Source organism: Solea senegalensis, linkage group LG1 (genome assembly GCF_019176455.1).
Source record: "Solea senegalensis isolate Sse05_10M linkage group LG1, IFAPA_SoseM_1, whole genome shotgun sequence".
NCBI classification, from domain to species: Eukaryota; Metazoa; Chordata; class Actinopteri; order Pleuronectiformes; family Soleidae; genus Solea; species Solea senegalensis.
The window spans coordinates 28,263,887-28,286,587 of record NC_058021.1 but is presented as its reverse complement, the minus strand read 5'-3'; the positions used below and the strand labels follow the sequence as shown (position 1 = coordinate 28,286,587).

The following is a 22,701-nucleotide window of genomic DNA, read 5'->3' as shown; positions in this document are numbered from 1 at the left end:
GTGGGGGGTGGTCAGTGCCATGTCCCTGTGTTCATGTTGCTCCATGTCACACACCTTAGCACACTGCAGAACTCCTCTCTCATGAATGGGAAACTCTCACACCACCTCTTCCACCGCTGAGTGCAAACTACACATCAAGGATAATGTTACCCTGTTCAAATTTGGTGGTGATCCTCTGTCTCCTGCAAGTCCTCTGCATTACTGCTGACATAGGTACGTACTCCAAAAATACATTAAACTTGGCTCAAATTTGTGTTATTTGGTAAAAAAAAAATGGTGTAAAGTTCTATAAGTTGAGTTGCTGAAGCTGCTCTTTTCTCCTCCAGACAGTGGCTCCTTCTTGATTTTCAATGAGAATCACAACAAGTGCGTTATGGTGGAGAGTGCCACCTCAATCACTGTGGCACCTTGCGATCCCCATGTCATACATCAGCAGTTTCGCTGGGCGTCCCAGTCACGCATCCTCAGTTTGTCCCTCAAGCTCTGCCTGGCAGCCACGGAGATAAAAGACTGGGTGAAAGTTGTCCTCTTTGAGTGTGACGAGAAAAGTGATCTTCAGCACTGGGAGTGCAAGAACGAGACTCTCTTTGGCCTAAAAGGCCAGGACCTCCATCTGAACTGGGGCAATCGAAATGAGAGGAACATGATGATCTACAAAGGATCAGCGGAATGGAGTCGCTGGAGGATATTTGGTACTCGGGGTGACCTTTGTTCAAAGGGGTTTCAAGGTAGGTATCCCAGGTCTACAGATTATCATGTCTACATATGTATCAAGCCTTTTTCCTCAGTAGTCGGCTGTCGGCGACTGGACTTTCTGGACAGCCGACAACTGAAGAAGACTATGACCTGGATGACTGAGAACCTTTATCGACAGTGTCAAACCTTGAATCTGCTTTAACTTGGAGAGGTGTTCCAAAGGGTCCCTCATCCATATTTATTTGTCTTCTCCTTACTGCTTCTCGCCAAGCAGTTCTCTCCAGTGAGATGTTTGATAGTTCCAGTTAATATTCAGCTCTGCAATGGCATTTTAGACCACAGTGTACTTTGTCTTTCACCCAATAACATGGACACAGTGATGTTCATATAGCTCTAGGACTGGTGTGGAAGAAGGTGGCTGAGTCCCAACTGTCTAACACCTCAACTGCACCTGCCAGTCAGAGGTCTTGGTGTCATGATTACATGATTGAACTCACTTGTCCTGCTCTGTCTCCTCAGAGATTTTCACATTAGGGGGCAATACCTTTGGCGGCCCATGTCAGTTTCCTTTTAAGTTTGGGGGCAAGTGGTACGCTGAATGCACCAAGGAGGGCCGACCAGATGGACATCTGTGGTGTGGGACGGAGACAGATTACGACAAAACAAAGAAGTGGGGGTTTTGTCCCACCCAAGGTAAGTGCACACGACCAACCTCATAGATCAAACATCCATCTATTGTCTATTACTTTATCCTCCACATGTTGTCCCAATCTCAGGTGACATAGTGTTGAAAGGCTGGTCTCATCCACTCTCACATTCACACCTTTTATCAATTTAGTGTCCAGTTTTTGATAAAACCCACACATACAAACTCCATGCAGAAAGGCCCTTGTTCCAGTCTTTTTGTATTAAACATAACAAACTATCATTATTTTGGTTTTTTTTCTCCTGCAATGTTTGGTAAGTGATTTCATTAAAGAGGACAGTGCTGACAAGTCCCTAACCCCCACCCTCCTCTTGCCCAGCAGAACAACACACTTCCTCTTATCAGTTGGCACCACAGCACTGTCCTTGTTTTCCTTTTCTCATCATTGTCTTTCCCTCGATGTTGCTCAGTCACTAATTTCTACAATCATAAGCATTTTATTTTATCGTTTTATAATCTCTGCTATAATCCAGTAACCTCAGGTTGGGACACTGACCCAGTCACCGGGGTTCAGTATCAGAGGAACGCAATGTCAGCGTTGACGTGGCATCAGGCCAGGAGGAGCTGCCAGCAGCAGGGGGCCGATCTCCTCAGCATCGTAGAGCTACACGAGCAGGCGTACATTTCAGGTGCAAAGCAGACCTTGTATCTGCGACTCATATTCTGTGATGTGATGATGCGCTAGTTAACAATGCATGTGTTGACACAGGGTTGACCAACACTTACGGAACATCTCTGTGGATTGGATTGAACTCCTTGGATTTTGAGAGTGGATGGCAGTGGAGCAATGGAAACCCATTTAGATATCTGAACTGGGCCCCAGGTACGTAACACTGGTGGAGAAGAACCCAAAGATACTACGATCAAACTGATCCAACTGGTTCCAGTTCTGCGCAGAGTCACAAATAAATAATAATAAAATGTTCAGATAAGGAAGACTGAACAAGACTACTGGTGGCTGGAGAGCTTGGAATACAGAACAATATCTGGCAGATACGGCAAATAAATAAGGACTAATAAGCAAATGATCTGCAGGTGAGACAAAGGGCAGAGTAACACCAGGTGAGGGGGATGAATAGATCACATGGTCGGAGTGGAAGGCAGGATCTGAACTCACAGGAGAGTTGGTGAAAAGACATGACAATCAAACCAAAGGAAAAGAAACTCTGACTTTTTGTTGGGGACGTTACTATTCTGCCTCAGGAGAAATCTTAAATGAAAACGGGCTCGTTCAAGCGTTTGTGTGTATACATCTGCAGCACAGGGGCGGGTGGGGGCAAGAAGAAGAAGTGTTTATTCCATCAAACTGCTGAACAACCGGGTAGAGTTGTAGAATTCACTTCCGAAGCTCTTCTTTATATCGTCTATGTTTCCGACAGGTCATCCGTCATCAGAACCTGGACTCACCTGTGCAACACTAAATGCTGTAAAAGCCTCAAAATGGGAGAGCAGTGCTTGCACCAAGAAACTGGGTTACATTTGCCGCAAAGGAAGCATCGCCACTCTGCCCCCACCACCAAGTAAAAATACATCATGCTTCAAAACAATCCAGTTTGTTTTTTTTTAAAGTGAGTTTCCATTGACATTGTCATTTCTACCAACAGGCAAAGGTCAGCCCACCTTCTGCCCCAGTCACTGGGTCCCTTACGCCAGTAAGTGCTATTACCTGGAGAGGAGTAAGAAGATGTGGAGGGACGCTTTGGCTGCGTGTCACAGAGAGGGAGGAGACCTGGCCAGCATACACAACATAGAAGAGCAGAGCTTCATCATATCACAAGCTGGATACTGTAAGTGTACAATAAGTCATTGTTTCTAAGAAATATAAGCAGATGTCATACTGTGTAACATCAAATTGGTGACTAGTAATAAATACAGTGAAGCTGGAAGAGGTTAGAGTTGCATAAAGACAGGAAGTAGGTGGATACAGATAAACAATCCCAACTCATAGCACTGATGTATCATTGACTGATTGATCGATGGATTGATGACAGTTGCTCAGTTTCTATCAGTGTGATAGAAAAGAACATTTATTTAAAAATGCATACATATTTTACAGTGCCTCACAAAACATGCTCCTGCTAAGGATTTCATGTACTTCCACTGCTCTGAGGAGACATAGCGCGCAGCCTCAGAAATGATCCGTCCAAAGGCTTTTGGTAGAATTAGCCTCTGACTGGAACGTTCTTCAGCTCAGTGCAGTGTCAACTACATGTAGCCCTTTTTTAATGATATCTAAATTGATTGTGAGAAGCATGTGGTTGTTTAATCTATACAAAATGTAAACACTTTGACAATGTGTGCTATTGCAAAGGCTTCTGTGGCACACATCGACTTCTTGAAAGTGTGCCTGGATAAGGTCAAGCCAAGAGATCTAACATCTGCATTGCATTTGTTGTCTCAAACCCTTAGTGCCGACCGACGTGCTCTGGATCGGTTTGAACGATCAGAGGAACCAGATGCTCTTCGAATGGTCCGATCGTTCCCAAGTCACCTTCACCCATTGGCAAACTGGCGAGCCGTCTCATGCCACCAACCTCCAGGAAGATTGTGTCCTCATGAGAGGAAAGGTGACAATAAATACTCACCAAAGACTTTTCTATGACCATATGCATTGCTCTCCTTCCCCATTGACATGCATTATGTGCTCACGCAGGACGGAAAGTGGTCAGATCACATGTGTGAAAAAACGTACGGGTACATCTGTCAGCAGAAGGCCTCCATTAAACCACCTGAAGGTGCCCAGGAGGAAGCCAACCCTGGATGCAAGCTCGTGAGTTGTGATATTTCTTTGTTTTATTGAAATGGGATTATACAACAAAGTCTCCAGATTAGATGAAGACTTTTTTTTTTTAACCATCTCTAGGGCTCAATCAGATTTGGATCATACTGTTACAACATTGGAGCCGAGGCAAAAACCTTTGCCGACGCCACGCGAGCGTGCTCCGAAAATGGTGCTTTTCTTGTGGACGTGCCGGACAGGTATGTGTTTGTTTATGTCGCGTCAAGTGCAGGAACGCTACATTTGTATACTCACTGTGGAATCTTGTAAACATGAGAGGAACTTGCACTGCTAAGTGAGGCGACTACACTCTGTTTACACGCAGGTATGAGAACGCCTTCCTGGTCAGTTTGATGGGTTTGAGACCAGAGAAGTATTTCTGGCTCGGTTTGTCCAACACAGCTGATCTAAGCACGTTCAGATGGAACACCAGAAGAAAGGTCACATTCACTCATTTCAACGTGGGAATGCCAGGTACAGCACACTCCCCTCCTGTTGAACAGTTTCTTTTAATGTAATTCCATTTTATCTACTGCAGCACTAATATTGTTTTTTGACGCCTCAAAATGTCCGTCTAGATGTTTTTTTTTTGCTTATTTTAACCATAAAAGGGCCAGAAAATGTCCTGTGAGTAAGTGCTTTTGCCCAATAGTGTATTAACAATTTAAAATGAAGAAAAAACATCGTATTTGTACATGAACACCAAATTTTGCGTGTTGAATTTGAACAATATAAAACTAATTTGAAATAACATTTGTTTGAGTCTTTGTCTCAATTTGGCTTCCTGCAACAGTGCGAGTGAATTTACTGTAATAATCACATGTTGACTTGGAAGTGCAACTTCTCAGCTTTCAGAAACAGTTGGGATTTCTTCATATAGCACAAACCATTGCGGTAATGCAAAGTGTGCTTGTGCAAACGCGTCGTCTGTGATACGCTCGGTGTTAAAGGGTTAAACCTATACATTTCTTTGTTAACGGGATTGGCCGAGTAATAACATACTATGCTTGCTGGATTAAACACCAGTTCACTTGCCGTTTTCAATTTTCAAATGTCTTAAAAATGAGTGGCGTGACAGAATTAGTACGCGGTGCACTTCACGGTGACTTGTTGTCACAGGTTTTAGGAGTTTTTCTCCTCCAGCATTTCTCTCTCTGCGTTTCATAAAAGACAGACACCAAGGATGTGTTGCCATGACAACTGGGGCTATGGCCGGATTATGGGATGTTATCAGCTGCAGCAGCAAGGAGAAATATATCTGCAAGAAAGGGGCCGAGGGTGCACAGGTGACAACGGTTCCGCCCACCACGCCCACCCTGAACTGTGAGTCTGGCTGGACCCCTGCGGCGACCAGGAACGTGTGTTACAAGGTAGCAGGACAAACTCAACTCATGTGCAACATCTGGGCTGTGTTTAATACATTAAGACTGACACATTTTCACTTTTCTGTTCATTAAAAGACTTACAAAAAAGATTTGGGAGACCGGAAGACTTGGCATGAAGCACTTGCCTTTTGCAAGTCCATTGGTGGGGACCTGATGAGCATCCACAGTGCGCAGGACCTAGAAAATGCACAGTGGGTTCACTTGGGAATTTATATAGCACATTTTCAGTCATATTAATCAACCTTTCATGTAGTCAGTATCAGTGTTTCCTGCTGTCTTAAAGGTTGTCCTTTTCTGAAGCGTTTTGGATTGGCTTCAACAGCCTGGATACCAGTCAGGGTTTTGTCTGGACTGATGGTTCCGCTGTACGTAAGAACCTCATTCTGATGACTGAACTCTTCCCACACTCTCATTCTCAATCGTGGCTTCATGATGTTTCTCTCCGACAACTGTGCTCTAGAATGACTATGAGGACTGGATTTATGGAGAACCAAACAATGCCAATGAAAATGAACACTGTGCAGAACTCCTGATCTACTACACAAAGCGTTGGAACGACGTGGACTGTGAGACCACCAAGAACTGGATCTGCCAGATAAGCAAAGGTAACACAGAAGAGCCGTTTTATCTCAACGAGTTATGTGACGCTACATTAGAGCTTTGACCCCGGTGTCTCTCGTGGTTCATGATTCTTGTATTTTCAGGTGTGACGCCCAAACCTGAGCCTGTTGTCCTAACACCAGGTAAGTTTCAGCAGCACTGTTTCCTTTCTGAGGTGAATTAAGTTGCACTCCTCTTCTTAACCCCGGGGGTCTCAAACTCAAACGACCTGGGGGCCAATGAGTGTCCAGTCCTGTGTGGTCATTAGGGTTAGCTGGTCATGTGGGAGAAAAATACTATTCAACTGTCATACAAAGGAATCATACAGATGTGAATTTATCCTTTAATCTTGTACTTGTGGGGACGCCTTGTCAGTGCTTTGCTCCATTTACAGTATACAACAAGACAGAAGACGGCTGGATCATCTTCAATGACACGCAGTACTTCGTCAACGCCGAGAGCCTGTCGATGGAGGCTGCCCGGGCGTACTGCAAAAAAAACTTTGGCGACCTCGCAGTCATCACGGCAGAGAGCGAGAGGAAGTTCATCTGGAGAGAGGTTTGACATTGTGTTTACCGTATGTAGATTATTATCCTGGTCAAGTCCTGGTCAAGATAAGAGTCCTTTATTTGTCCCGCAGTGGGGAAATTTGCATTGTTACAGCAGCAAGACAGTAACGATAAAGATAATAAGTAATAAACATGCATTACCAAAAAAGAAAATTACAATGTACTAAGATATTAACACTTAGGCTATAAAAAATAGTTAAAGACACAAGACAATTTCAGATATAAAACTCACAACCGATATGTGAAAGTTAAAATGTTGAAACATTAAAAAGTTTCCTTCATGACGGTCCATAAAACACCTTTGAATGTGTTTAAAGAAGGCAGCATCTGCAGGGAAATTGTGTTTTGAAAGTCGTATGATACACCTGATGCGGTACGACAAGAAGCTAGAAACATACACAGGAAGTTCACCAAACAAGGCCTTGATAGTAAAAAGCAGCACATGCATTTCCCTCCTCTGGTTAAGCGACAACCAACCATATAAAATTCAGTGGTGATTTATTTGTTGAAAAGGCAGCATGTCGTGTATTGTTGCAACTTCACTTGTCTTTTTACAACAGATAAGAAAAGGCCCAGATGACCAGTACTTCATTGGCATGATAGTGAATTTGGATAAATCATTCAGGTAAATCAAACACTGTCTCATTCTCCATTCATCAAATCCAGGTTTTTGACATTTAGGATGGCCGTGATCGTTTATCATGTGCGTGCGTTATTTATTTATTTATTTATTTATTTATTTATGTATATGCTCCCACCTTCAGCTGGATGGACAACACTCCTGTCACTTTCACCGCGTGGGAAAGAAATGAGCCCAACTTTGCCAACAACGATGAAAACTGTGTGTCTATGTACCAGAGCACGGGTGAGTTTAAAGCAAGGACACTGTGTTGATTTGGTAAATATCCATTTTCCATTCAGTCTGTTTTGTAATTTGTTGAATTGCACCCATTTGCTGTGGAAATAATACACAACTCCTTCTATGGACATCCTGTGTGTGTGTGTGTGTTTACAGGTCACAATGTGGGTTTTTTCGTCTACTTACGTGTTGTTGAGTCAAAGTTCTGATACATTTTATAGTAGTAGTGATATAAAGTAGAGATAATTGTGCAGAAGTCACAAGATTCCATTTCTTTTTGTTCATAAAAACGCCAATTCAATCTGATTTGAAACATTTTGCGTACTTTTTGCTCAGGTGTGTTTATATAGTTGGTGAAAATGACTCGGATTACCGAGGTTGTGCTGGAAAAAGAGAACTCTATATTGCACGTTCTTATACCCTCTGTATACTATACTTTTAAACATAGCAATGGAACAAAAGCAGCCAATGCTCTGTGTTCTGACGGTTAAATTCTCTTTGCACATACAGGGCGCTGGAATGATCTCAACTGTGGCCACGAGTCGCCCTCTGTTTGCAAAAGAAGCAGCAATTTTATTAACGCAACGATGGCCCCCACTACTGTTCCTCAGGGAGGATGTGCACCAGAGTGGGTTGCGTTCCAAGGAAAGGTAAATACTGTGTTCAACACGGATTCTTACAAAACAATGCTGACACTCGTAATGTCCTTATCTTTCATGGGTCTTTCTGATGTCCTTAAACCTGGAAATGAGTTCCCATGTTATGTCCAGGCTTGAAGTGACACTGGTTATCTGCTGATGTATTATTCTAACGCTCACCTCACAGTCATCTTGTTTACACAGTGCTACAAATTTGTTGTGGGGAATAAAAACCAGGACTGGCAGAGCGCCAGGACGTCCTGCATAAACCAGGGAGGAAATCTGGTTTCTATAACCAATACCAGAGAGCAAGGTGAGTGATACGAAGAGTTTGTCTACATGCCACTTTCCACTGTGGCGGGAGATTGGGAGTAATCGTTTTCCCTCCTTTAAAGCTTTCCTGACATCACAGTTGATAAAATACGATGAAGACGTCTGGATCGGCATGAACGACATCAGCTGGGAGATGCACTTTGTGTGGACGGACGGAAAAGGCATTACATTCACCAACTGGGCCAAGAGACACCCAACGTCGATGCCTGACTCCGCCAGCCGCTATGATGATGAGGTTATTCCAGCATCTATATATGTTTTCCTTCAGCCTCTTGTACACATAGATTAAAGTGAATTATCTCGCAGATTGTTTTGCTTATGGACTAGATCCATGGTTCTCAAACTCTGGTACGTGTGCCACCAATGGTACGCGAGATTCCTCTGGCGGTAAAATCGGACCGGGGCATGTGATCAGAGTGGAGCTGGAGAAATTTTAATTTTGAGGGCGAAGAAAATGAAACAAATACATTAATTAAATAAATACTAGTTAGAATCACCTTATCTCGCTCCATCTTAATCCAAGTGCTTTTGCCCATTTTTCCCCAGAATAGCTTCCAATATCTGGCAATTTTTTCCAATTTACTGCATGTAAAAATGCTGTTTTAACTATTTGAAATGAAGGAAATCAAAAAGGTTTATTTAGAAGAACAACACCACAGTTATACACAAACACCAGATTTTGCATGTTAAATTTAAAAATTTGAAGATTATAACACATATTTACAATAACATTTTTTAGAGCCTCTCAATATTTCCTTTGTCTGTCAATGTGCAAAAAATGGAAACTATGTACAGGCATTTTTCCAACTCTCTTCTCTCTGGTGACAAAGACGCTGATTTGCGTGCTTCCTGCAACAGCGCGAGTGAAATTACTGCAACCAAGAATACCTTGTTTATCTTTACCTCATACATTTTAAATACTTATTATTAAATTACTTATATTCATTTAAATACATACTATGTGCAATCATTATCATTTGCCTGCGCTACACAGCAAATACTGTACAGGGATTTAAAGCTGCAGTACGCAGGATCGCCACCCCTCTCACTCTCAGCTCTTTTCAGAATAAGGCATCGGGCAGAGTTAGTCTCAGATTAGGATTAAATACACACATTATATTGTGTTTATCATCTTGTTGCCAGTGCCGGAATAGTAACCTTTTACGTGCAGCTGCCTAACAAAAGCACAGCAGCCAATAGGAGAGCTCTCTCCGACTAAGAGCTGCCCTGTGATAGGTCAAAATCTTGTTTTCTCCTCTATTACTTGATTAAAATCATGCTCCAAAGGTCATAATGGTGCAAACTGAGGTTTTTTCAATAATTTTGGTATATTAAAGAAGAGTATTAATATTAACACCATCTTATTTCTACTGTACTGTAATAATAAGGAGAAAACATTGCAGGAATACCATGTTAGTTCCTCAGTAATATCACAGCAATCGGAATCAGAATTATTAGTTACCCTATGATAAAGTAAAAAGTCATCTTCTCTGATGTCCCCGATACATTTCCATTGTTATAACTAAGCTACTACTTTAAATTACATTAGATTAAATTACATTAAATACTGTATTCCCATAATATGACTTTCCAAAAAAATGATACTTCATTACATTTATAAGCTCACTGACTGTCGTTTTCTGTATGACAGCTGTATGACTGTGTGATCATGGTGGGTAGCATCCCCAAACAAAAAGGACTTTGGAAAGTGGACAACTGCCACGCCAAAAAAGGCTTCATCTGTAAAAGAAATATCGGTAGGTGCCATTTCAACAGTGGACATTACTCAGCCTTTATGACTGCAACTCATAATCGCTATGTCCTGCTTACAAAGACCCTCAGATCGTAGTCCCACCCACCACCGTGTCGCAGAAGGCTTTCAGCAAGTTTGGCAACGACTCCTACAAACTGGTGACCCAGAAGATGAGATGGGACGAAGCGAGGAGACAGTGCCAAGCGGACGATGCAGATATGGCCAGTGTGCTGAACCCCGTCACTCAGGCCTACGTCAGCTTGCAGATGGACAAACACACTGAGCCTGTGTGGATCGGCCTCAACAGCAACGTGGTAAAGGACCCACGACTTGTTCTGCAACACTGATAGAAATGAGACGTTAAAGCTCCAGTATGGGACATTTATGAAGGTTCATTAACCATAAAATAGGCTTTTTATTTAAGTACAGCAGGCAGCTGCCATGCACTACGGAGACTTTCAAGAAAATAGGAGGAAAAATGCAGAGAGTGTGGTGAGAGAGTGTTTGCATCCATTCTGGTATGTGTAGTTCCCTGATAAAGGGAGGAGGGGTGAACAGGGGTGTTTTACCATTAGATGTCACTAATTCTCACTAATTGTACCTTTAAGCTAATGGTGCTTTTCCGTTATACAGTTCTATCACTACACGGTTTGACTCCACACGACTCTGTTTTTTTCTTGGCTATTCCTTTAGTGATAGTACCTGGTACCTGTTGCTGTTTTTAGTACCTGCCCTACTGACTGAATCTTTTTAATTGACTGATTCTAATGATTCAGTTAAACCGAAAACAAGTGATTCGACCGCCACTAGTTTGTGTGTTTGTGTCGCGTATAAAACAACAGTCTCGTGCAGCCGTGCTATGCCGACCCCGCCCACGTTGAGGAGGTCCTATAGGAATGGAAATCGACGTGACCTGAGTAGAGTCGTGCTAGAACTGTATCATGGAAAAGCGTCGCGAGAGAATCATCGTTCTGGCTCTGTGTTAACACGAGCGGCGGTGTCCCGTTCACAGACCGGCGGTCGCTACAAGTGGGTGGATAACTGGATGCTGTCGTACACACAGTGGGGCACAGATGAGCCTAAACACAATTACGGCTGTGTGTATATTGACGTGGATAGAAAGTGGAAGACTGCACCCTGCACCAACACCTACTACTCTCTCTGCAAGAGGTCACAAGGTCAGTCGAACCCCACAGGTTCCTCTCTTGTAACACAACACAAACCAATGGTGACGGAGCAGATGCTGGAGATGAGGACGCCGCTCATCTCTTGTCCCTCTTTCAGACATCCCTCCCACCGATCCCCCGCAGCTTCCCGGCAACTGTCCGGAAACAAAGAAGCGTAGGACCTGGATACCTTTCAGAGGCCACTGCTATTCATTCCTCGGCTCGGTTCTGGACAACTGGGCCCATGCCTCGGTCGAATGCTTAAAAATGGGTATGTTATGAAGAATGTTGAGTGATAAGTTTATGATTTGGATTCATATCAAATCTGACAGCGTGCTACTGTGGCTGCATTCATTAGGTGCGTCCCTGGTGAGTATAGAGGACCCTCAAGAGGGTCTGTTCATACAACAGAATCTAGAGCTTCTGCACGATGTCGCCAAATCCTTCTGGACGGGCCTGTATAAGACGCACGAAGGTGAACATGGTTTACGTTTTATTTTGGGAATATTAAAATGCAAATATTTGAATATATACACTTTAAAAACAATCTACTCGGTGGATTATGAGTGGGCTGCTTTGTGAGGTGAGCCTTTTTGTTGTTTCAGGTGAGTGGATGTGGATCGACAACAGCGTCGTGGACTACACCAACTGGAAAGAGGGGACGCAGAAGTCAGAGTCGTGTGTGGACATAAATTCTGAGAGTGGAAAGTGGAGCACAAGCAGCTGCAGCAGATACAAGTCTTACATCTGCAAAATACCAAAAAGTAAGTTTGAGCAGCTGTGGGTTTTTTTTGTTTTTACCTTTTTTAAAGCTCCAGTATGTAAGAATGAGTGAGAGTGCACATTGTAACAAATGGTCTTCTTTTGTGTTTGTTTGTACTTGTATATGTATAGACATACACAGTAAGATTACACTTATATGTCTATACTTATAACTTGTTTATTAAATTTATACAAATCAAGTGTCTAATATTAAGACTTGTCCTTTTTTTCAGTTATTCCCCCGACAGAAAAGCCTCAACCTGTTGGTAAGTTATTTAATCACATGTGCGGGCTTAACAAAATGCTGCTTTTTTGTCTTCTTATATGTTGTTGAGTCAATTTTATATCACATATTTTTATTTGTAGTGATAATTGTGCATAAGTCACAAAATATACTTTTTTTTCAGGTGTGTTTATACTGTATAGTTTGTGAAAATGAAGAAAAAAAGTCTTTTTCATCAGACTGCTATAGGTTGTGCTGAAAAAAAGGGACATAAGATACTATATTGCACATTCTTATAGCCTCTGTGTATACATTTTATCATAGTAATGGGAAAAAGCAGCCTAAATGCTCTGTGTTCTAAGGGATAAATGTGAAACTTTGTCACTGGTGAAATGTCCATATGTGTGTTATTTTTTCCTCTCCTTCCATAGCACACGTCATAAATGAGGCGTCGCACAGTTCTGCTGGTATCACTGTGGCTTTTGTGATAGTTGTGATCGCCATCGGCGGACTTGGGGCCTTCCTGCTCTTCCGTAAACGGATACCCATGCCCGCCATCGGACAATTCAACTTTGACAACAATTTATATTTCAACAACCCCATCCGAGCGGCTGTGGACACCAAGGGTCTGGTGGACAACATAGAACAAAACGAACACGCGTAGACGGACACGGGATCAGTGGTAAACAGCATGGTGGAGCAGATGTGATTTTTCCTGGGAACTGAATCAAAATAATTGCCAAATATGGCGCTGCACTAAGCAAATTACAGTGAAGAAATATAAAAAAAAATAACATGATTCATGAAATGTGTACAGATTTACCAATCAACATAACTATGAACATTTGCATTTACTGCAGGCTTCTTCTTTTTTTCAACTGTTTGTTATTTTTTATCCATGAGCTGTTTGTCAAACTACATTGTTGTAAATAGATTCTCAACAATAATAATAATAAAACCAGAAAGACATACACACACCTAAACTGTGTTTTGCCACTTTTCCTTTTCCCCAAAACCAATCACATCACGGACGGACAGAAATGAAGCAGGGTTTCGCACAAGCGCACTTTGCATTACCGTAACTACATGACACGAAATTCCCACGGTTTCTGAAAGCTGAAAAGTTGAACATCAAAGCCATCGTATGGTTATTATGGTAATTTCACCCGCTCTGTTGCGGGAAGCCGAAGAATCAGCGTCTTTGTCACCAGAGAGGAGCGAGTTGGAAGGAGTTTGCCTGTGTGCCTGTTTTTGCACAATATGTTTTATAATGTTCAAATTCAACAGGCAAAATCTGAGTGTTTGTTCTACATAAAACCTTGTTTTTCACCATTTTAAATTGTTAATGCACTACTTTAACATGCAGTAAATTGCAAATAACTGCCAGATACTGAAAGTTATTCTGGAAAAATGGGCAAAAGCACTTACTCAGGCTATATTTCTGGCCCTTTTATGGTTAAAATAAGCAAAAGACGACGGACATTTTGAAGTTTAGATATTAATCCAAATAACAAAATGTACAGCTACATTATTAAGTATCCAGTTATTTTAATGGAATTAGCCACTCACATGGCAGCAAGCCAACACACTTTGGCACATGGTCAGGGTCAAGACGACCTGCTGAAGTTCAAACGCAGCATCAGAATGTTTGTTTGTGCCAGACGTGCTGGTCTGAGTAAAGTGAAGAAATAAAGAGACAATGTCTAGTGAGTGGCTGTAAAATGCCTTGTTGAGACCACAGGTCACAGACGAATGATCAGACTGGTTCCAAATGATGTAAAAGCAAATCCTCACTTCATCAAATCCGCTATGACTAATTATTATTACCATCACATCTGCATTTGACAGAAAACCATATCACTCTATATTGAATAATAATCCGGTCCGATGTTGATTTTTTTCAGTGTTTTGCTTCTTGCCATTCAATCACCCCTGCCAGCAGCTGGTTGCCCCCTCCTCAGCTAACCCTGAAAATGAGGCAGTGTTCTCCATGGCAACAGCAGCCCTCAAAGGCTGTCGCAGCTAATCCTCAGGAGCTTACTCAGATCTTACTTCTCCTAAGAGGGTTTTAATCAACAGCACCAATGCCCAAGAATTCTCCCCAAATAAGTGGATCTGCTGTTTATCCCAGCAGAGGAAAACAAACCTAGTCACAGCAGCCGAGAGGAGCAGAGCTGGAATATGGTGAGCCTGTTTGTTTGTTTGTTTGTTTTATATCTTCTCTGTCTTTACTTGTCACTGTAGCTTTCAGGCTTTATCAGCAGCAGTTGTGTTCTGGTGCTCGCTCGGTCGAGTTGACCCGCCGGGTTGCGTGGCGTGGGAGGATGTTGGAAAGGGTTGCAAAGGGAAGCGTGATGCGTTCTGTTCCTTTTCTGTACGTTTGATCTCTGATGACTCAAGAGATCATGTGGAGAGGGGGAGCATCGGATTTGAAGGTCACTGGTGCTTATTTTTTTGCAGTTGGGGAGATTTGTGCCCTGGGGGCATTTTAGCAGTCGACAACATACTGTACATACACGGCAGCTCCTCAGCCGATGCAGGAAGGAGACTGGTTCACTGGTAAGAATGTTAGAAAAATGGGATCGCCGTCAGTTAATCAGAACAAAGTTTTAGTTGTCTGTCTCTACCTTACGTTCACTCCCCATTCATGCCCCTTCTCTCTGCCCCCATGTTCTCTCTCTTTCGCTCCCTCTCTCGCTCTCTCACTTGCCTGCACTAATCTTTCTGTTGTGGACTGAGGGGCCCCAGGGTTCGGCCGACCATTTGGCATCTGTAACGGTTTGGTTCAGCTGGAGATTTGTCGAGTCATCCTGTCTTCCACCAGAACCTGACAGGCCTTCCTCAGCAGGAACACATCTGAGCACTGCTCGTCTCTTTGATCCGTCTGCACGTTCATCACCTTGATTCCACTCTATCTCTCTCTCTCCCGTTGTGTCTCCAGCCGTTTGCCAGTCCTGGGAGCTCGAGAGAGTTGGATGTCCCGCTTAGGAACATGCACCTGAGGAGCAGACCGAACCTTCTGCTGCTCCTGCTGCCTCTTCTTCTCGCTGGGAAGGTTTTGGAGGTAAAAGGACAGGAGTGGGGCTACCTGCAGGAGGTCCTCAAGGCCTTGGATCTCCCCGTGGAGACAAACGGAGAACCCCAGCTCCAGACGAACAAAACCGGGGTCCTCATCGCTGCACTTCTTAAGGCTGTGCACTGTGCAGAGCAGATTGGGACCTCAGAGGACAACTGTGACAAGGTAAAGTCGCCACGTTTACATCGAGCAAAGTACTTATTATGTATTCAGCTCATTCCTGGCTGCTTATTCTGTGAAATGTGCTTGTTATGGATGGAATGTGAGTGACTGTGGAGGCTTAAGTCCTTGACCTCTGTGGGGCATTCATGCTGAGTGGCTTTAGATGTCCTTCAGTTTGACATAATAAACTCCACGCAGTGGAGCTAGAGGTCCTCCACATGTTTATGAAGGTGGGCTGACAATGAGATTATCTGTCCCTTGAGCCTTGAAAGTGAGATTTAGAAAAACTAAGAGAGCAACTTTCTACTTTTCGGCTATTGTTTGCCAAATGCTCTGACACTGAATGGTGCTTCACCCACTCTCTTAACCTTCTTTATTTTGTGTGTGGGTCTAATTCGGCTTGTATTCAAAGAGAAACAACAGCACAAAGCTTACAATTTTCTGAGAAGCGTCTTATTGAGTATGCAGCGAGAAAATGGGCCTTTTATCAAAACTGACTTCTTCAAGTTTTCCCTGAATTCTTCACGTCTCACATGATGTGTTATTCTGTATGTTATCTCTAAACTTTCTTCTCTTATTTCAGTGCTTGACAACAGATCTGGCTCTCTCTGTGCTCGGAGATGAAAGGAAGGCGTTCCTCACTGAGGATGACTACCAGCAGATCTCAACCGTTCTGCTCTACTACATAATTAACATGAAAGATCTGTGTGTGTCCAACTCCTCCCCCTCGTCCTCCTCTGCATCTGACAATTATCAGTTCTACCATCTGGCCCTCACCAATCTACACCCAGCTGAGGACAACCACTTCTTGTCCCTGAGTGAAACAGAGAGTATCCTGCAGCTGATCAACCAGCACTACGACCCGTCCGATCAAGACACCTCATCTGATTTACAAGTAGTAGTCTTTTATTTACTTTTATTTTGATGTATCTATCTCAGACACATTAAATCCCCTCTTTGATCCCGCAGTGTATCGATGCCGCTCATCTACTAGAAGACGTGGACGTAAAAGAACGTCCAGGTGCAGACGAGTCTTCTGTGTCCAGAGTGGCTGCAGCCATCGTCAGTCACATCCTGCAGGGACACTGCTTCAGACGGAGGGACCTTCCACCACCTGCTTTCTTCACCAACTACATTTTACAGTCACTGAATCAAACGAGTTACCTGCAGCTCGTAGGTGAGTTGTTCAGTATGTCATCAATCAGTGACCCAGTGGCCTAATGGATAAGGCATCAGCCTCCGGAGCTGGGGATTGTGGGTTCAAGTCCCACCTGGGTTGACGGTCCAAGTTTCTTAGCTATATGAATTGAGTATGTTAGTACATGTGCCTCACTATCTCCACCATAAACCTTTATAGATACAAATGTACACCAAAAACTGTTGGCCAGTGGAATGAGGCAGTTTCTCTGGGACTTTACAGATTACAAGCATTAAGTAGCTCACTACACACTTTAGAGATTGTTTTGACTTTTGTGGCAAAATATTTTTTATATCAGTGAGGCCTCCCTGGTTGAATAAATGATAGTCAAATAATTATATACACTTACTGATCACTTAATTGGTGACACAAGAAACCTAATAAAGTTTCCTCACCTGCAATGAAACCTGGTGAGGAAAGAGCTACGCTAGCTGTTCTACTAATGTTTACATCAGGGGTCTCAAAATCAATGTCAAAAATAATGGTATTTACAATGATAAGCACTCTCGCCTTGCAGCGAGAAGACCCGGGTTCGAGCCCCGATTGGAACAAGGGCCTTTCTGCATGGAGTTTGCATGTTCTCCCCGTGTGTGCGTGGGTACTCCGGCTTCCTCCCACAGTCCAAAAACATGCAATGTGGGGATTAGGTGGATTGGACACTCTAAATTGACCATAGGAGTGAGTGTGAGAGTGAATGGTTGTTTGTCTCTAGTTGTGTGTGGCCCTGCGATGGACTGGCGAACTGTCCAGGGTGTACCCCGCCTATCGCCCGATGTAGCTGAGATTGGCACAGCACCCCCCGCGACCCTCTGGTGGAGGATAAAGCGGTTAGATGATGACTGACTGACTGACAATGATATTTCATAGAATTTCAAATTAAAACAGCTTATGTTTCTATATGGAATGATAAATAGTTCACAAAATAAACTTATTTAAGATGCAAAATTACTCTTTTCATTTAAAAAAAAAAACATGCAGAAATAAGTCTTATTATATTAAGTGGCGGGCCGCATGCCATTGATTGGGGGGGCTGCGTGTGGCCCACGGGCCGTAGGTTTAAGACCTTTGAATGACAGTCTTATAATTAGCTGCTCGCTGTAGCATTAGAATACAGACATGCTTCCCGTCATAACAGACCTGTAGCTCCTGTGAGTCCATGTTTAAGGTGATTTAAAGGTGAGGTGAAGGAGAGTTCCGCTAATGACAAACTTTGACTGCAAACACGGCGTTGTTGCTTCAGATGAAACCCTGTCATGTTTCTTCCCTGTCATGTTAGACTTAGAGGAGCTGCTTCATCAGCTGGGGGTCGGTCTCTCTCGCAACAGGAGGAGGAGAAGCATCACAGAGCGTCAGGTGGACGTCGCTAACCAGGAAACTGGAGCACGAAGCAGAGAATGGGCACAGGTGAGGCTCTGACACAATTAAACTTTTCAATTATTCCTGTTTTTACATGACAATGAAACCTCACTTGTTCTTTATTCTTTTAAACTCCTACTCCAAATGTTTATTTTCCTTCGAATACAACTAGGCGTGTTTTTCAGCCGACCAGTTGGTGGATATTTATGCTCTGGGTCCTCATTTGCCCATTTCCATGAAACACTTTGGACAAATGTGCCCAGCCATTATTCAGCAGTTGCTAGGCAATGCCTGTGAGTCTGCAGAGGCCAAAACAACAGGATCACTGCCCACTTCTCTCGAGAGTAAGACATGTCTCCTTTTTTACAGATCACACTCTTTAGTAAATTCAACAAATGTTTGACCAGTTCTGTTACTTCTGAAAGTCAAGTTTCATTTAATATTTTAATATTAAAAGTGAAGTTAAATTGTTATCACAAGTCCAATATACTTGTTTTAATATCTCAGTTCAATTAGTCACTGAGTTTTACAAGTGTTTGTGTAAATTATTCAACTCGATTGCACTGATATTGTGAAAGTACACGAATACTGTATTATTCAGTAGAGCTGAACAATTTTGAATAAATATCTAATTTGTGATTCATTCTGGGGTGAAATTGCGACTGTGATATGTGGGAGTTGCACTTTTTACACGATTATGGTCATTTTCATTGAATAATATATTTAAAAATTGATTGTGAGATATTTGTGCAGATCTGTGACAAACAAAGATGTTTTATTCAGTCTGTAGTATATGATGTATATAGGCCAGGACAGTATTTCATCTAAAATGGTAATGTTGTTCATACATTTTGGCTTTATTTTGAAATATTGCCCGTCCTGCCATAATAATTAGGCCAATGGCAGACGTGGAGGGCAAAACAAATAAAAATAAGGCCACGTATATTAAGGAATATTCACTTCAATATTTCTTGGTTTTGTTAAGTCAGAAACAAAATACTTCAAATCTATGTCCTACTTGCATTTATTTCTTTTTAACCTTTAAACAAACTCTTCTGCCTGCAGAGTACGGCTACAGCACGGCTGCCGTCCTGCTCATCACTGTGGGCTCCATGTTTGGTATCTGCCTGATCTTCTTCAACTCCTGCCAGGAGACCTACACACTGGTCCTGCAGCTGTTTGTGGGTCTGGCAGTGGGGACGCTCTCAGGAGACGCCCTCCTGCACCTCATACCGCAGGTATGCACACCAGTGAATACCCTCCACCATAACCATCCACATGTGGTTATTGTACTGGAGTAAAGCTGTCATTTCTTGTCTCCTTTTGCAGATATTGGGCCTCGACTCTCACCACCATGATGGTCATGATGGACACTACGCTGAAAGGAAGGAGTATCTGTGGAAGATTCTGGGCATCATCGCTGGGATTTATGGGTTTTTTCTGATTGAAAGAATCGTCGCCTTTTTAGTTCCTTATCACGGCCACGTACGGTCTTCATAATAACACGCACACAGAACACTGTGTATGATGGAAAACGCTGTGGCTGAACAGTAACCAGATGGATTTTGTTTTGTCTGCAGGGTCACAACAGGGAGCTTCCTTTGGAGCTCAGCTGTAACGGTCAGTCACAGAGGGGCAAGTCCATCTCCACCATACAGCTTGTGAGTGTCAAACTGTTTGTTTTTTAAGTGGCAGAGAAGTCCTGGTTCGCTGTCATTTAGGCAGACAACGGTGGTCAAATTAGGCAGCTAGAGGTTATAAGAGTCTGGACGCTTTTTGTTGAGCAATTATTCTGTTTGGACTTTTTGTTTTTCTTCACCCATAGGTTTTTTAGATCTCCGTTCTCTCCTTGTTTCCTGTTTTATTTTGAAGTCTTTCCTTCCTGTGTTCCTACCTTGTCCACTTGACTTCCTGTCCTGTCTTCCCTGATTGCCCTAATGTGTTCCACCTGTGTCTTGTTTGTCACACCTGTGTTTCATTGTCCCGAGTGTATTTAGTGTCCGTGTTGGTTTGTCGCTCTGTTTATTTCCCATGTGCTTCTGGTCTTCCACCTGTGTTTTTGTGTGGTGTTTGTGCACTTTCTGTTTAACCTTTTACCTTTTTGGTAGTTGAAACCTAACTATGGGTTGTTTTGGCCAAACCTTGAATAAGACCTGCAGGTAAGGTTTTAGAATAGTACCCATAGCTAAACCTTTAGCACAAGTTAGGTTAGAGCTAAAGTTACAGACAATGGCATAAAACAAATTTAAAATTGCAGTCTAACATGGGAGTTGAACCAGTATCAACCACTTGACCTCATTGAAGCTACTTGATGACACACCCAGGGTACCAGATTGTTGCAATTCCAAAGTTGGATATTATCAGCGCAAAAAGCTCTACCTACTTTGCATCATCACAATAATTTGGCATCAACATCAAAAAACACAAGGGGGAAACAGCTGGCTGTTTCATATTGCCAACAATGTAAACCATGGAGTGAACAAACTACGCAACTCTGTATGGCCATAAAGGCAAACTATTGGGCGCCATCTCCCACTTTCAAGGAGTCATAAAACATCCCATGACTAGAGGAATGGCCCAGCATGTGGTTTATTTTTCTGGGACACACTTAAAGGTCAGGCGGTAATCCACAGGAGTCTGTGAATGTATTCTCTGGGCAGAATCACCAGCTGCCATTTGCACGTGGGTGGACAGTTTGTCTGCATTGGCCTGTAGAGCTGAAGCCTGTGGCCATGAAACCTTGCTGCCCTTTCAGCTAATTGTTTGTGGGTTGCTTTTAAATTTATTGACATTCTTGGTGATATAGTGCTTTCATTGTGTCCTCAGCCTATTGTTAGCAGCATTAACTATGGCTCTGGCCCGCTCTTGTGCTACACGCCAGACCAGGGGCCAGAGAGCAGTGTGATGCCCAGCGGGAGTGCCCTCTCTGTGGGCAGGAGAGGAGACCTTTACAGGTGCCTCAGCCCTTCTCTTAGCAACGCCCTGCTGCTCAAAATTTGTTGTCCCCCTGTGGGTTTCTTTCTGAAAGTGTCAGCTGCGGGGCCCCTGATGGGAGATTTGTTGATGTGATAACTCGATTACGCTTGACGACGGATGACATGGTGGCAGAGAGCAAGTCTGCAACTCCCAGGGAGGTGCTGACTCCTCTGCTTAACCTCTCCTCAGGAGAACAGCATTCATACCAGGCAAGGCATGTGGCTCCCAAACGCCCTCAATGAGCCGCCATAATCAGTCTCTAAGGCACAATAGTGCAGTTCACTAACCAAGGAAAGAATCACACTCCTTTTAATAATTTAAGTATAGACACTGTAGAAGACTTCATACAAAAGACCACTCACTAATTAAGAACGCCGAATGTGAAAGTAGCTTATTATGTGGATTTTATTCCAGGATTTATCTTCCAAGCCGGTCTCTCAGTTTTGCACCCTATTTTCCTAATTGGCCAAGCACCATCTACCAGTTAACTCCAAAATTGCTTGATGATTGCCGTAAATTGGCTCCATATACCAGCATGCAAGCTTAAGCAAGAGTTGAAGATAAAGTTATAGACTCTGTAAATTGGTAATTAATTGTAAGCCATCAAAGCACAGCTATTTTTGTAGCTGGAGGAGGGTTATGGATAAAATCCCAGGTATGGTCAGACCGGTATTATCCAGTAAGCCTCAGTAAGGATACACTAATGTGCTCTCAACACCGCCCCACTTCCGGAATAATCTCTACTCAACAATGTCAGCAAGGGTTGCATTATAAACTCTTTTTATTCTGTGGTTAAGTTGGAGACTCAAGGTGGATTTAAATCAAAAGAGCTGCTCTCCCTCAACGAGGCTGTTAAAACCTCCGGCATATCCACCCAGGTGTAACAGGGTCAATCAGTAACCACTGGAGAGTTAATTAGAGATAAAGTGGATGATAATGGCAAGGCTTCGCTTCACTCACACATTCCAACACACCCAACTTGTACACAAAGTCTGTTTGCCATCAGGTTGGTTGCCATTTGCAAATGGGGTGAGCATCCCACACCTATCTCTTATTTACACTTTAAATATAATGTCAATCATTAAAGATTGCATCACATAATTACAGAAGAGCACGGTATGAAGTGATGCTTTCGTCTTCAAATAACGGCAGCTAGTGGCATTTCCACCGGCTCTACTCACCTCGTCACGCCACGGTATATGTAGCGTTTCCACTAGCATAGTACCTGGTACCAGATACTATTTTTAGTACCTGCTCAGGCAAGGTTCCAAAAGCGTGCTGAGTAGGTACTATGCGATGATTGGTCAGACTGCCGGCCACTGACTGGCCAGAGTACCGCCACAGTAAGAGAAGAGTAAGAGACGTCCCCCACACAAATCAAGCCGAACAGTGGGTTTAACGTGGGTTAATCTCCAACAACTACAGAAGTCTGGTGTAGTCACTAGTCACTCGTGTGTGTGTGTG

At 43.1% G+C, this 22,701-nt stretch overlaps 2 protein-coding genes and 1 non-coding gene across 4 annotated transcripts; all 3 read left to right on the top strand.

Moving 5' to 3' along the window:
• The first annotated feature begins 20 nt into the window (after positions 1-20).
• mrc1a (mannose receptor, C type 1a) lies at positions 21-13,452 on the top strand. Its single transcript, XM_044042268.1, has 30 exons — positions 21-213; positions 327-728; positions 1,216-1,389; positions 1,876-2,031; positions 2,112-2,225; positions 2,782-2,922; positions 3,007-3,189; positions 3,812-3,969; positions 4,056-4,172; positions 4,266-4,381; positions 4,507-4,655; positions 5,352-5,551; positions 5,642-5,757; positions 5,850-5,931; positions 6,027-6,171; positions 6,271-6,309; positions 6,561-6,724; positions 7,296-7,360; positions 7,500-7,600; positions 8,105-8,244; positions 8,437-8,545; positions 8,628-8,800; positions 10,217-10,322; positions 10,400-10,632; positions 11,331-11,496; positions 11,603-11,755; positions 11,843-11,959; positions 12,090-12,248; positions 12,480-12,512; positions 12,901-13,452. The coding sequence occupies exons 1-30, from the start codon at positions 144-146 to the stop codon at positions 13,131-13,133; spliced, it is 4,314 nt and encodes a 1,437-aa protein (XP_043898203.1). The 5' UTR covers positions 21-143; the 3' UTR covers positions 13,134-13,452.
• A 1,093-nt stretch (positions 13,453-14,545) lies between these two features.
• On the top strand, positions 14,546-20,594 carry LOC122766037 (zinc transporter ZIP12-like). 2 transcript variants are annotated; one of them, XM_044020621.1, is made up of 9 exons: positions 14,546-14,653; positions 15,411-15,710; positions 16,291-16,602; positions 16,677-16,884; positions 18,182-18,309; positions 18,434-18,605; positions 19,327-19,499; positions 19,591-19,746; positions 19,842-20,594. In XM_044020621.1, exons 1-9 carry the CDS (start codon positions 14,651-14,653, stop codon positions 19,947-19,949), a joined length of 1,560 nt encoding a protein of 519 aa, XP_043876556.1. In that variant the 5' UTR covers positions 14,546-14,650; the 3' UTR covers positions 19,950-20,594. The 2 variants fall into 2 exon arrangements, with proteins under 2 accessions (XP_043876556.1, XP_043876565.1); XM_044020630.1 differs by lacking the exon at positions 14,546-14,653 and adding an exon at positions 14,966-15,028.
• On the top strand, positions 16,914-16,986 carry trnar-ccg. Its single transcript has one exon. It is a non-coding gene; the product is annotated as a tRNA-Arg (tRNA).
• Positions 20,595-22,701: the final 2,107 nt, after the last annotated feature.